The following is a 15,019-nucleotide window of genomic DNA, read 5'->3' as shown; positions in this document are numbered from 1 at the left end:
CGGGCTGAAGTCATCCATGTGCTCTCCAAGGTCATAAAAAACGAGGAAACCAAAGCTGTGGGATGAGCACGGCCCTGCTTTCTGAACCGTAGGTGGATCTGAAGGGGGGTGGGGGAGGGGAGATTAGCGAGATCAAGGAGCTGCTGCATCTCAGGCCAAAACAACACGGTTTGCCACTGGAAAAGCTGGGAGGTTCTCCAAAGCGAGCTTAATTACCAACTGCAGGCGCAGCTTCATTTATAAACCACAGAGCTTTTACGGGAAATCAGAGGAGCTAATAAGCCTCCTGCCCATTCTGGGTCATCAGCGCGAGCAGGAGAGCGCACAGGAAGCCTGTTGTTTTGCCTTTTTTCCTGTCTGATTCCCGTGTTTGTGACTTAAAGTGAGCTCTTTGGTTTATCCACTGCTGCTTTGTATCATTATCTGTGTCAAGTAGAGTAATTATCTAACAAATGTATGAAAGCGGCTCTCTAATTAAATGCCATGGGCTGTAAGAGATGGAGATAAATTATTTATACTGCTTTGATGAGAGCTAGCTTGCTCCAAGGAGAGGACTCCCTCGTAGACCAGAAAACCACTGCAGAGGGATTTTGCAGAAACTTTTCTACAGGCTGTTTGTCAAAAAAGTGGAAAGCAACTAAAGGCCTTTAGTCAAGTTGTGTATTTGAGTACAGATCTGGCTCGCTTTGTCATTATAAGGGCATCATTTTCAGCCAAGAAGCCTCAACTTTGAGATGAAAAAACATTTTTGTTCATCCCTTCTCCGTGTCTCCCGTTCCCCCCGGGAATTCACGTTCAACAATCGATAATACCAGATATTTACATTTACAAACACATTTCCTGAAATTTACTGGAATCCGCATTCACAAAGCACATGATCAACATATCATTGCTTGAAAATAAAAATCTGTCTTCTGCAGTTAGCGACCAGTTTCGCCAAAGATATAATTTGTGCTTTGGAGGGTATTTTTATGATGGAATTTATGACAGGAAGAGGCCTCCAGAGCTTCCCTGGGTAGGAGGCAGGCTCACAATGTCCTAGGAAAGCCTTCAGAATGAGCCACGTGACTCTGTCAATATCATCGAGCACAGACGAGAAAGTAATTTTTCCTTAAATAAGCTGTGAAATCATTTCTTCAGTGGCAAGAAGGAGAAAAAAACGGGGAGCAAACAAACGAGACGCGCCGGAGTCAGATAAGAATTTCTTATTATTCCAATAAAAAATACATTCATACAGAAATATAACAATTTTGCAAAACAATTTCAAATAAAAATTTCATAAAGCATAAACATAACAATTTTACAAAAGTTTTGTTTTTTTCTTTTCGTTTTCTACAAAGATCAAGAACAAAGAGCTGTGTTTTGTGTGACATAAAGTCGGGGCAGTGGGATGGAGGAGATGATGAAGCGTGGAAGAGATGCAAGCAAACGCGGGCCGGATCAAGGCTCAATCACCAGACGAATGCTTCTGGCCCCCCCTCCACCCCCCAACACAGTGTAACTCGTTATTCTGGAGCTGAACTTATCCTGAAACAGTGCCGGCTCATCGACAAAAAGAAGGAAAAAACTAACAGTCAGGGCTTCTTCCCCTCCCCGTCGTTATTTTGGGACTAATTTCCATGTGCACTGTCGTTGTTTGATCTCCGCCCACGAGCCGCTGCCCCCCCCCCCTGCTCTTTACAGCACGGGGGCAGCTCGGCCGAGGCGGCGCTCCCCCAGACAGGTCAATAACCAAACCTACACAGTCAGCAGTCTGTGACAGAATCCATGCCAACAAAGCCTTTAACTATTCAGTACGGGGAGGCAGGACAAGGCAAGGACCGTCCGACTGAAGCCTGGTAATTACAATAAATCTTTAGCTTTTTAGCCCAACTTCCAGGGACGGAGGTGGACATGAGGGTCCCACATTAACTAGCCTGGGTGCTAGCACTAAACCCCCATCAGGTACTACACAGTAGCGTTTTCATCCACAAATATAAGTGCTCCAGATGTACATGTAGCGCGTTTAAGCTCCCGAAGACGTTTCCCTCGCAATTGAGCCTTGAGCGAGCCCGTCGGAAATCACCCATACGGACAAACGTGACCGCCGCTACCACAGGGCTGAGCCACTTGCATAAGGCACCATTAGGGTCAACAGTGCATTATTAGATAGAAAAGAAAGGTACAACGAAACAGTTTTTATCAAAGTTACTCCTCAAGGCATATGAGAAAAATCAACAAGCAGTGATGAAACTTCCAGCCAGATGAGAAACCCCGATGAGGGAAATGGGTGACAAAAAAAAAAATGTCGAGGCTTTATGTACAATATTGTAACATTTAACCGTTCGCACTTTAGCTGCACTTTTATTGGAATTATTTGCAGTCCTGATTACAGTGGAAACGTGAAATGAACAAACCCTAAAACCATGCAACACCTGTCTATGATACTGAAGTTATAGTTGTGTTATACCTCTAAGCACACAGCTTATACAATTGGACTACAAATGAGCTTTGTAGCTTGTGTAAAATAAACCAGGCTACATAACACATTGCACATTATAGTAGCTGCACCAAAAAACACCAAAAAAAAAGCTCCTGTCATACAGTGACCTCAAAAGCTTCCAGAGGATTAATCCTCCACTTCCCCTCGAAACGGCAGGAGCGTCCAATCCTGCAATACCCTCACCCCGCCACTAGGAGGAAAATAAGTGGGCACGTCTTTCCCCGGGAGAGCCCATTCAGTCAACAGCATGGTTGGTACCAGCTATCCCTCACGTCGTCTCCGTGGGAGCCGGTCAGCCAATCACAGACATTCACAGTGCACACGCGCTCGCCTCCGACAGTTCCGTAAAGTACCAGTGTATCTGCTGCCTTGGAGATGTCCCCAAAAACATCATGCACCATACATACCAATCATTCACCCTTTGTCCTTTATCTTTTTTTTTGTTGTTGTTTTTTTCCTGTGGATGTCCACTTTTGTAAAAAAAAAAAAAAAAAAAAGAAGAAAGGAAAAAAGATTTCTCATCCGTGAATTTTGTTTTCTCGTTGCAACAGACAACCTTCAGAGCGCCTTTCTCCAAAGAGAGGTCCCGCAGGCACTGGGTTTCAGTATGGTGCAAAACGGCATGCTTTGGCTGGAACACACTCCCGCCACTCTGCTCTGGGACAATTCCACCAAGAGACTGGTCGGGAGATGGCGTTTGTTTCATTCGGGTTTCATTTGTTTGTTTTTCTCCCTCTTCTTCTTCTGCATCTCCTCGCCGCGGCTGCGTTTCTCGGTCATCCCGCTCTAGATGTGCCTCTTCATGTGAAGAGCCAGATGGTCGGACCTGGAGAAACATCTGTGGAACGCCGGGAACATTTGGTGAGTCAGACGTGCTTACGGGGACGCCGGATTTGTGATTGGCAATAAAATATTAATGTTTGGAAAGATTTAAAAAAACCAAAAAAAACCCTTTTTGTGGAGTTTAGCTGAGGTAGATCTATATTAAAGCAGATGACACGTATTAAGACACCAAGGCGCCCCCCCACCATGCTCACCTGTCACAGTGACTGCATTTGAATGGCTTTGCCCCAGTGTGCTTTCTGAAGTGTCTGGTCAACTCGTCGCTCCGTGCAAAACGCCACTCGCAGCCCTCCCACGAACACCTGTATGGCTTCTCGCCTGCGGGGAGAGTGTGAACGTCAGTGGCGGAAGAGCACGTTTCGGGCGAGATCAATCACTCCCGTCGATGGTGGAGGCGGCGGTGGCGGTGGGGGGGCAGATTCTAGCGAACCTGTTGTGCCACCGCGCGAGTCGGCGCATGTGAACGTGCACGGTTTGCGTAAAAGGTTTCAAATAAAAAAACAAACAAACAGAAGGGAAACCTCACATGACCACTCGGGGTCCCCCCTCCAACTCTCATTCACCCCTTTCACACAGAAACTGAATCTGTTTGGGACTCCTTTTATCTCCCATGTGTAACCCCTCCCCCCGCCCCCTGGCTCAGTCAGTCACATTCCAGATAGATTAGGTCACAGTTTAGGTATCCAGTCATGCAGGGCTAATGCTCGCAGCGCTCCAGCTGAGGACATTGTGCACTCTGGACCTTTAATGACATTACACAACGGCCGGACAAAGACGCGGAGGTGGAGGAGTGAGCTGCTCGCACTTCTGACGTCCGCTCAATAAAAACAGACGCTTTTCACGCTCGCGCCATTAAGGAATTAAAGGGAACGGGGGAAGCCCCTCCCTGATTGCGTGTGTTCGGGGGGCTCACCTGTATGAGTGCGCTGGTGTGCTTTCAGGTGCGAGCTCTTCGTGTAAACCTTGCGGCACCCGTTGAACTGACACCGGTGTACTCGCCTCCTGCTGTCAGGGGACGCGTCCCCGCAGACCAGTCCCGTCTTTTCTGTGCTCTTCCCCACGCCGCCACTTCTGATTTTGCCCGGCGAGTGCAGCTCGGTGTGCGCTGCAACCCAGCCGCCTGTCACGCCGACGGCCTCGGAATTGGCCTCCGGCGAGGACGGCGGAGTGCTGATGACGGAGGGGCTAAAAGGTCCAGAGCCAACCAAGACACCCAGAGGGTTGGAGGTAAAGCTGTGTGTGGGCGAGAGCTCCTCAGAACTATCTGAAGCTTCGCTGCTGGCGTCCGAATTCACGCTGTTGCTGTCCAAGAGTTGGCTGTCCTGATTGTCCTCCTCGGGGGCCGCCGCCAGCTTGGGGTCGGACTCGACCTTGGCCTTGTCCCCGCAAGCCAAAATCAACTTGCTCCAGAGATCCTCCTGGCTGTCGAACTTGAGGTCAGATGTGGAGACGTAAGGCTCGCTCTGCAGATAGCGCTCCAACTCCAGGCATGTCTGGCCGAACGGGGAGAAGAGGAAGAAGATGAGATGCAGGAACAGACAGAGGGAAGCTCAATGCTGCACACGCTCAAACACATCTTCTCGTTTCTAATGTGGCCCAAGATTAAACATTAGATGTGCTAAGAATGGAGAACAGGTCCTGCCTCTAGCTGCATCACCTACAGAGATCTATTATAGGAGGGGGGGGGGGGGGGGGGGGGGGGGTCTAATTTACCCCAAATCCTTCCTCCAGCACCATCTGCATCCCACATGACCACGTCTCGGCGCACCTGAACACGCGTGCGCTGTCATTTCAGCCTCTATTGACTCACTCGACAGACGGAGTCCTTTAAAGGAAGCGCGCAGCAACACCCCCCCCCCCCCCCCCCGCATCTTTACAAACACGAGTCATTCATCTGCTTTTCCTCTGACATGCAATCGCATCCTTCCTCACCGACGCACGCTCACTCGCCGACTTTCAGAGGCCGTGAAAAGTTGCAAATAACCATTTGGGAAGTCGCGCAGAGGCCGAATGAAACACTTCCCCAAAGCCGCCTGCGGCTCCGCGAGACATTTTCCAGCTGTGCGCTTCTGTCTAGCCGTACACCCGAGCAGGAAACTGGCCACGACCGAAATCTGATCACTTCATGTTCGTGGAACCCAAATCCAACGAGGCAGTTTTCCCGGGGACGGAAAATGCTCGGCGACGTCGCTGAACGCGCAGCAAAGTCATTGAATTCTAAAGACAAAAAAAAAAAAAAAAAGGCACCGTTTCTCCACATGACGCGTAAAAGTCGACTTCCTGCTGCAGCCTCGGAGCTCGGCCCGGTCTCGGTTCGTGCGTGTGCAGCGGCGGCTCCAGCTGTCAGATTGACACACTGATCCACTTCCACAAACTTCACTACGCATTCGGAGCGAAAAGGCGACGGGCGGCCGCCCCCGGCGCGCCGCGGCACCCGCGTCGGCGGCTACTTTATCTACCTTTCTGACTCGGAACCAGGACGAAATGCGACAAACACGCAGACATATTCACCTGCTGCCAGTACTCCTCCAGAGACGGTAAGGCTGAGAAGTAGCCCGTGTCGTGAACTATCTGAAGTTCTTGAAAGATGCTGCACATGGGTAGAACATCCATTTTCTCTCGAGCTCTGCCGATGGTTTACGTGGGAGATATTTTAGCTGCGATTGCTTGTTTTTTTGTTGTTGTTGTTTTGTTTGTTTTGTTTTTTAAGAGAGAATCAGCCAGTGAAAGCAGCACAGCGCGGTCCCCCGGCGAAGCGAACCAAGGTGCGCTTGTTTTCCTCAGACGAGTCCGTCCGTCCGTCCGTCAGTCAGCTCCCCCTCGCTTGTCTCTTCGCTCCTGGCGTTCAAGGTGTTTGCAAACACGGCACCGGACTGGATGGGGAACAACTGCGCTCCGCAAACTTCCCTATTCAAACCTCCAAGCCCGCCCACCTCCCACCGCTCCCCCCGCCTTCCTCGGGGCACCATTACCCCTGCAGGGTGCCAACCAATGAGCGGCGAGCGGCGTAAGGGACGGCCAATGATATCACAGCCGGCCAATCACAGCCGGCCGCAGACTTAATTTGGTTTCTTCTGCCTTTTAATTGGTGCGTTTAACTCGCAGCAGCTCTCCGCTGATTGGCTGGTTATTTTTGGGTATGTATATAAGCCGCCGGTCGCCTTCGCTGCGAGGTCTTTTCTGTGCGCCGCATGTTTGGCCGCAGACAGCGCCTGTGAGCTGAGGCTGTTGCACCGCCACAGTGGAAAGGGTTTGTTCGTGTGCGCGTCCAGCGTTGTCAGTGACAACACTGAAGGGTTACCGTGCCGAGCTGTGCTTCATTGCTCTCAAAAGGGTGCACGCGCACCGGGACGCGGTGACTAATGCGCGTATGGATGCTGTTGCGTTATCATCAGCGCACCATATGAGTTTAGAGGAAGCGCCAGTTCTCACTTCTGCTCTTAATAGACTACTGCTTTATCACTGAAAGCCCGGAGAGTAAGTTTAACACAAGTAGTTATAAAAAAAGACCGCATTTTTCTTATTCCTCTAATTTGCACTTGAAAGAGCTCGTAACAGAATTAATATTCTGAGGCAGCTCCCCAAAGTTAAAGCATTTGTTTTACCCCAGTTTAGTTATTATGATACATGGGGAAAAGCCCTGTATATATTAACACACGATTACATTTTAAAAACATTTTAGAGCAGCAAAATGTAGAATTACAGTCCACAACTAACCCACTTTCATATATGTATCTGCTCCCAAATGGATGTGAGATACGTCAGCCATTTTCAAATGCAGTATGAATGGAACTGATGTATATAAAAAGTAATTTATGGGATTTTTCTGCCGGTGCTTTTGTGCTCCTGACTTCAGAACCTGCTTAATATGTGGAGATGCAGCCGACAGTTACGACCTGGTGCGTTTTATTCTAAAAGTTTAAGTTCTCGTTTGATCACAAGGAAATCAAACCAAAAACAAAAGTCAAAAGTCTTGAGGTCGGATGTTAAAGAAAGATCTCAACGTCCATAACCCCGTCACATCTCATTCATTCCAGCACATATTTGGCAGTGACAAGATGTCATCCCAGCTCATTCTTATCGTTTCCTCTCTGCAGAATCACTCGCGTGCCACACAGGCATCTCTTCCTGCTGCTCTTGCTCAAGTTCACAGCATTAAGTCGCGCCACAACCTGGCACGGCATCGCCGGCTGGAGAGATAAACAGCATTTGTACACAGGGAGAGCATTGTCTTCCAAATGGCAGTATTTTCTACTGCTGGCCAGAGTAGACGACTGAGCATCCTTTGTGCTGCTCCACTGCGAGGCCATATTTGTCACCCATAGCATCTGATTTAGTCATATGGCCACAGGATGCCCAGAGCTTTCCTCAGTAGCCCTGCAAAGGAATTCTTCCCTTCTTTTATGATACTAATGAGGGTCTCCATTATGTCACTCAAGCACTTGTTGACACCTAACTTGGATTAGCAAACTAGCTGGGGTCCATTTGCAACAGCAGCTGAAAGTCCTCCTGTCACCGGCTGAAATGGAACTGAAGGGACAGTTTATTGTTACAGCATGGCCGCTTATTATTCGAGCATTTTCCAAGCTGCCAAGACTCACACTGTATGTTTGATGAATACCAAAACACTCTTGTCGGGTCCCACAAGAGCATTAGCGGGCAGCTCCGCAGTAATCGCCTCCTTCAGAAGGCCTGTTAGATGAAGCTTTTAGAGAATATGCGGCGTCCTGCGTGGCAGCTTTTATCTGGGAAGGCCAGGTCCGCAGCTTTATCATCGTTACGTTATCCCGGCCCAGCCACTAGCCACAGGAAAGAGCAATTACAGCCTGACCCATTTTAATGCATCACTGTCAACCCAATTAGTGAGTTGTTCTGGAGGTTTTTTTTTTCCGGGCAACCTGGTTGCACTCAACACATCCCATAATGCGTAGAGGAAAGCAGATGATGGACGACGCTGTTCTTAAAACAGTGAGTAAATGCTGATTGACAGAGTCCGACCCGGCAGAAAGTGGTGAACGTTGCGATTGTTGGTCCACAATTCCGGTGGGTTTATTGCTCCGCGATAATGAGTGTGTTAAACAGGTCGGTTTGCGTATCACACGCTACATTACTGGAGTGTTCGGGGGCCATTTGAGGACAGAAGATATTAAGGATGGAGGTTTTCACTGGTAATTACAGTCGATTCACAAAACGAACTCAGTGTGATTTTACTGTGCAGATGGCAGCAAGGCCTTGCTGCACCCCCGGTTTGTAAATACGGAGACGCGGTATTAAAGTGTAACTGGTGAGTGGAGTCAAGAGGACGGTTTTTATCGCCATGGTAATGAAACGGTGGCACAACTTCCTCCACTTGCAAAAATATTTGATCATGAATGGACAGCGGGATGATGGAAGTGGAGAAGCGTTGAGGAAAAACGCTCCTGACGGCGAGGAACGCCGGAGCTGATGTTTTCATGCGTGCAAATGAGCCGGAGACAAATTTACGGTCCGGTTGCGCTGTCCGAGACGCGCGGGAGTCGGAATTAAGCGTCAGCTTATCCCGCTGCTCGCCATCAGAAGGCTGCTTAGCAACCAGGCACAGCGTCGTTGATAGAGATGCGCGGCCGTCTGCGGGGGCCACTGAAAACCTGTCCAAGCTTAAATAAAACGAGGATAAAAATAATTGATTGGGAATCAATGCACATACATCATTCACTCTTTTGTTAAAAGGAGGGGTGGAAGGGATGAGAGGAGGCGTGTGTGCGGAGGGGTGTAGCTCCTGGAAAATCGATATTCATTTGAATCATAAATCAGAATTGAGTCAGGGCTTGTGGGGAGGGGAGATAATCATTGGCCTGGTTTTGGATTACACACTCCGCAGGGCTGAGGCTCGTGCAGCCTGCAAATGTGCGTAGCTTTGTTACAATCCCCCCCACCCCCCGATCATGTGTGCGCGTCCCCCCCGTCCGCCGCACACCCACCCATGGATGTGCACGGCGAGATCCCCTCATTTAGATGCATTGGCGGTTCGGCCCTGTGCGCCGCTGTCAGGCCACGTCCTGGGACAGATCAACACGTGTGTACCGCGGGTTACGCCGTGTCAGCTCCATCACGCCGTCCATGAAGAGCCTCCCAGAGCCTCTTGACCTTGAGGATGAAGAGTGGAGTTGGAATGCGCGCGCGTGCGCTCCAGAGACGTACCCGGCAACAGCAATCAGTCAGAACGCTCCTGCGATGTTTGGCGACGGCGGAGGGAGAATTGGTTTGTGCGCCCGCATTCCGAACGAACCAATGTATCAGCCCGCCGATAGGTTGGGGGGTAGAAATCAATATTGTCCTCCTTCAGCATGATGGAGGTTCTTCTGTGGTCACCAACTGTGGCCCAGCCCACGATGATAACACCATGTTTTTATTTGGTTTTGGGTGGATGCGGAGCTGTGGCCCCTGGAGGATTTCTGACTGTGTATTCTTGGTTAATTAAGACGTTTTTATTTGTCATACGGTTGAATACGTCCTTCATTTACTTGGGAAGGGGGGTCCCGACATCATTAGAAATATGTGGGACGTTCTGGGAGGGGACGTTGTTTAGGTGTTCCGATCGGCGTCACCGATGTGGGAGTTTTCTGGTTTTTATAGAAGTATTTCTGAATTTACTGCGCCACCACGTTCCGTATGTGCCTTTACTGGCCTCCGCATTCTTGTGCCAGTCACCTTACTGGGAGCTGAGGGATCTTTGTGCAGGAATAATTTGACTCCCGGCAGCATAGTCCCTCCATCCGCTTTTGAGAAATTCAGCTTGAAAGCCTATCAATCCGTTCTTAACAGGCTTCCTCAGTAATAGTCTGCACGGCCTCACTGACGTAAATCATCAGAGAAAAGGAAAAAATGTTCCCTAATTGGTCATAATGGTCATAAAATGGTGATCTAAATCATTTTCAGCTGTTTACATTCTTGACGTCTCATCTGTCTCTCTGACATGATCGACACTTTTTGGCTCTGGTCTCACATCAGAACATTGAGTACGTTCCCAAACGGATCGCATTTCAGCCACGCTAGCCGTCGGTTATGTTTTGTCTCTAGGCTGCCCCCTTCTGGTGGGAGGTGTGACCTGCTGTGATTTGAGCCAAGGTCCCCCTCTCTCAGAGCCCCAGCATTGAGATGAAACCCTCGGCACCGAGTTCACCCAATCATAGGGACTCTGAATGTCTGGAAAATTTGGGCCGATGTGGCCGCCTACCAGGAGCTCCGGGGATGCGCTGTGGGCGCGCGCATGCTGCTAAGCTTGTGTTTTCACAACAGCAGATAGCAGCGACCATGTGGGCTGTGTCACGAGGCCTTGAGGTTATCACTCAAGTGAATATGGCAACAGAGTCCGTTTCCCTTATCGCGATGATTTCATTGCCCCGAGGATTCTTGCTGTTTAAATGAAACAAATTGCCATTTCTGGATAAAGCAAACAACGAGCGGAGCACGTGGAACCCTCCCTCCCTCCTCCGACTCAGCAGGAGATCCTGAGCACGCGGAAATGTGTCGTTCCAAGAGATCTCGAGTACAGTTTTGTTTGAACATGGGGCGCTGAGATTTCAACGCGCGATGCTAAAAACACTGGAAAAAGCTTATTCAATGGCCATTGTTCCGCGCGGGGAGGTGAGGCTTGTTTTTCCCTTCAGTGATGCCAGCGCTGCACTAAATGCCCCCGCCATTACACGGGATGGAGGAATGTGAAGCATTTTATTCTCTTGTGCCATCCCCTGTGGGAACCAGGACCTTCTGGCTGTTTCGGGGGTGGTGTTTATGCAGGTTTAAATACAGAGCCACCCCGTCGACCGTCAACTGGGATGTACCCACGATACACTTTCAGGATGTCGGAGGGAGAGGAGGCTCGGGGGCGTGAGGTTACGATCAGGTTACCCTGACCACGAGCGCCGTGTTGTCAGATCCAAATTCTTCTGTGGTGTTCCGAACACTGACTCACAGTTTCACCGTCATATCAGAAGGAACCTGTTTGTCATTCCAGTTCATTTTCAGTTTCTGGTCTTTAAACGCCCCCCTTCCCCCAGGGTTTAGGGATTCATTCCTTATTATATTCGCACAGGAATTCCGTGGCTTGATTTCTGCCAGAAGCAGGTAACCTGGAAGAAACTGTGGAGTTTAATCAGTCTGCTTGTAGATCCAGTTCATTGTTTTATTGTACATGCAGAGATTGAGGTCTTGTACCAGTCGGGGAGATAAAGTCACTCATTAACTCGCCTCGCATTGTTAGAAAGAACTTTAATCCTGATGGACCTTGTTCCAGACCAAAGAAGAAGGACATATTTTTACAGACCCGTTTACTCTCTGTTTCGCCAGGTCAGAGCAGCCCCCCCGCGACTGGCTGCGCTCTCTGAGTTCAGCTCCGTGTCCCGGAGACGGCAACTGGCGGGGCAGCAGCCCTGCCTGGGGGTCCTTTCCTCTCGCAAGTGTGAGCGATGTGACTGGCTGCTTTTCCAGCCTGTCACTTTCCGTCACAGATCTGGGTCAGAGATCAGTTTCGAATGAAGTTAATATGCAGCTCGTGTTGATGACGGCGACGGCGGGAGAAGCCTGTTTTCCCCTCCCGACCCAAACAGACCTCATAAAGTCTTTAAGAACCACAAATGTTTCCAAATAGACCGACTTGATGTATGGGGGTAGCGCACGGAAACGTGGACATGCACACTAGATTTGTGCAATGAATAACTCCGTAAATTTGCATTCCTTTACATTAATGCTAACTGCATTTCGTTGCCTTGTACTTGTGACATGTGTAATGACAATAAAGTTGAATCTAATCTAATCTAATCATTACATACATGTTTGTTTATGATAAATTTAAGGGGACGGTCGATGTAAAAAGTCAAGCTGACACGTACATTTCTATACATGCAAATGTATGCCCTGATCTGGGTCATCAGTTGTGCCTCCAGTACAGGATCAGATTCATCACAGCAGAGTTTATGTCACTGTGAAGAATGAATGTTGAAAAATCTTTACCCTGAGCTCCGGTTCATTATTATAATGGTGCGACTGTCAAGAGGACCTGTCCGCGCTGGCTAATGCAGTGTGAACTTTAACTGTATAGGAAACACATCAGCTCCTCTGCACCCTTCGCTAAGGTCGTGACTTTTAAAGGTTGAGTCTAAACAGCGGCCGTGTTGACTCAGCGCCTGTCTGTGCATTAGCGCACAGATAGCGGGCAGGCTAACGGCGCGCTGTTGCCAGTATAACAAATCCTGCCCACTATGACCTCACTTGCTTCTGCTTTCTGTTGAACTTCGAACCGTTATGTCATTTATTTGAGCTGTGTGTCATCAGCATTTCCTTCCCTCAGTTCCTCCCCTCCCTCCGTCCCTACGCTGCTTTCTTTCCCCATCAAAAGGAAATCCTATCCCGAAACCCCTTGTTTCCCTTCGTAACCTATTATGCCATTGCTTTTGTTTTGTTCCATTGTGAGTTTTCTTTAGCGTAATCGTTACCACGTTGGCCCCTTTTCATTTAAACCTTGTAAGTCCGTTTTCCCAAGCTTGTATAATGGATTTACTCCGAGAGCGAACACTTGAGTGAACACTTTGATCCGAGGTCAGCACACACTGTAGCATTCAGCTCTCATTTGAGCTAACAGCAGCTTTAATGTGAGCTCAATAAGTGATCGCAGAGGGTGCCGCTCTACAATGTGCATCTCTGTTTGCAGATCGTCATCCGGCTGCTGCAGCGATCAGATGATAATCATCAGTGTTCGACTTTCTCTCTGTCAGCCGTGCTCTTCAGCAGATACCTCTGCCCGGCAGAGAATGACTCATTCATGTCTCATGACTGCTCCCCAATGAAACTTCTTGTTCTCCTCAGCAGTTTCTGGGAATACTGGCTGAGCAGAGAATTATAGCATCGCGCCACCTCGGGCTGCAGGGAATACACTGAGAATAAACAAATGCACTCAGTGTCAACTGTTCATACTAATGACCTTAATAGCTTGTCAGATAGGCGCTGATGCATGGTGACGCCTGGAGTTTGAAGTCTGCTTTATAGATTGTCATTGTGATGAGTTAGCGTATTAGATGCTAGCGTGAGATTGATAATCTAGATTCTTACGTTGCTGCCGCTTCTCTTTCTCTCATGACTAATGCCACACCCTCCCTCGACCAATATTTTGACATCCCAAGATTACTCTTATCCGCTATCTAACCATGAGTCGTTTTGAATATTGACACCGTTCTCGTCTGAGCCGGTAAAAATGAGCTATTTTAGCCTAGCAAAAGAGAACAAGATGATTTACAGGCAACCAGACATTCTGCCTACGAGCGGTTCTACAAGCTCAAACATCAACATGTCTTCTCTCGTTTGTTTTAAAATCCCTCCTGGAGCCACTACAGATGAACGGAGGTTCGCTGGAATTTAATGTAAGCAACCAGGAAAGCGAGTTGAAATTTTTATACTGGACTGGCTAGAGCAAGAACTGGTTGCTAGCTTGTCTGAAATACAGGTAGAAAGACTCCATTCATCCATCCCTGCATCCAATATTACTTAATGCAAATGTAGCAGCAACATTAGATTACTTTGTTTTGGTTTTTTTTATTGCTAAAGTATTAAACTTGGCAAAGCTAATTCTAGATACGTATTTTGAGTTGTGTAAAGAAGCTCCAACTTTCCATTTGTTGCAAACAAAATAACAATGCTGTCTCCTGCGGGTCACAAGTCCTTAAAACAAAAGTAAGCTCATTTTATAGGGCACCAATCTGGAGCCTCCCCGGCACAGACGAAGCATCAACAGGACCGTAGCTCAGGATGTTGACGCTAATAATGAAGCATCTGTGAAGTCATCTGCCAAAAGCCCCAAACCTGTGTCATTTTTGAGGGCTTGCAGCAGGACAGACGTAACGAGGCCTTAAAGCGCCGCCACGGTGGCAAGGTGACACACAGAGACGGACGGACAAGCCGGCAGACGAAAGCAGACAGGTAAACAGACAGACAAACCGGGTTGGGGCAATGCCCCAGAGAGCAATGACACAAGCCAGCGCCTCGCCTGCGCAACACAAACCCAGCCCGAGACAGACAGGCAGGCCTGCTCACCTCACACACAGCCTGTAATGAATGGAGACGTGGCTGTCTTCCCCAGGGGATGAGAAAAAAAAACAGCACTAGGGGGGTTCAGCACCACCTCTTCCCCAAGAAACCCTAATGGACGGGGCTCAATAAACAGCTGCAGTGGCGACAACAACCCAAATAAGCCATGACAGCGCGTGGGCTACCTGAGTGAGCTCCTAATTGATCATTCTCGGTTGGAGACTTCCCACTCCTCGCCTCCTCTGTGAGACATGCACACCTCTCATATGTGCCACACTCGCAGCTGTGCACCGCAACTATTCTTAGCTGCCGTCTTGATGAAATTCTTAGCTTTGCAGCTTTGGCTACAAACATATTTATTCATACTTAATGTAGTCGGCCCCTCCAGGAATTCCGTATGTTCCGATTGTCACAGTTAAGTCAACACAACCGGGTTTATTTATTTATTTTAGCCGCAGAGATCAGGCATTTATCTGGTGCCACAATGCAGAGAAATCCTTTAAAAGCATGAAGGTGTCTCCGCCGAGCTTTACTTCCAGAAAACAGCTCCGGACTCCTGCTTCCAAAGCACGCTCCACTTTATCTTGCAGCCAGCTGAGCCAGTGTGAAAATTAATTAACAGCCCTGGCAGATTTT

At 48.8% G+C, this 15,019-nt stretch overlaps 1 protein-coding gene across 1 annotated transcript; it reads right to left on the bottom strand.

The window, feature by feature from the left end:
* Positions 1 to 1,190: 1,190 nt before the first annotated feature.
* klf6a (Kruppel like factor 6a) lies at positions 1,191 to 6,222 on the bottom strand. The gene is made up of 4 exons (XM_057012264.1): positions 5,837 to 6,222; positions 4,239 to 4,818; positions 3,520 to 3,643; positions 1,191 to 3,320 (listed from the first exon to the last, which is right to left on the bottom strand). Exons 1-4 carry the CDS (start codon positions 5,936 to 5,938, stop codon positions 3,269 to 3,271), a joined length of 858 nt encoding a protein of 285 aa, XP_056868244.1. The 5' UTR covers positions 5,939 to 6,222; the 3' UTR covers positions 1,191 to 3,268.
* Positions 6,223 to 15,019: the final 8,797 nt, after the last annotated feature.

The sequence above is a fragment of the Takifugu flavidus genome, chromosome 17 (assembly GCF_003711565.1).
Source record: "Takifugu flavidus isolate HTHZ2018 chromosome 17, ASM371156v2, whole genome shotgun sequence".
NCBI classification, from domain to species: Eukaryota; Metazoa; Chordata; class Actinopteri; order Tetraodontiformes; family Tetraodontidae; genus Takifugu; species Takifugu flavidus.
The sequence above is the reverse complement of the archived record's forward strand: the minus strand, read 5'-3'. Positions and strand labels throughout refer to the sequence as shown.

Coding starts and splice junctions, on each gene's coding strand:
- klf6a (XM_057012264.1), bottom strand. CDS start 5,938: ATGGATGTTCTACCCATGTGCAGCATCTTTCAAGAACTTCAGATAGTT. Junction 4,819..5,836: donor TGGAGGAGTACTGGCAGCAG/GTGAATATGTCT, acceptor CCGTTCGGCCAG/ACATGCCTGGAGTTGGAGCG. Junction 3,321..3,519: donor AAATGCAGTCACTGTGACAG/GTGAGCATGGTG, acceptor GGCGTTCCACAG/ATGTTTCTCCAGGTCCGACC.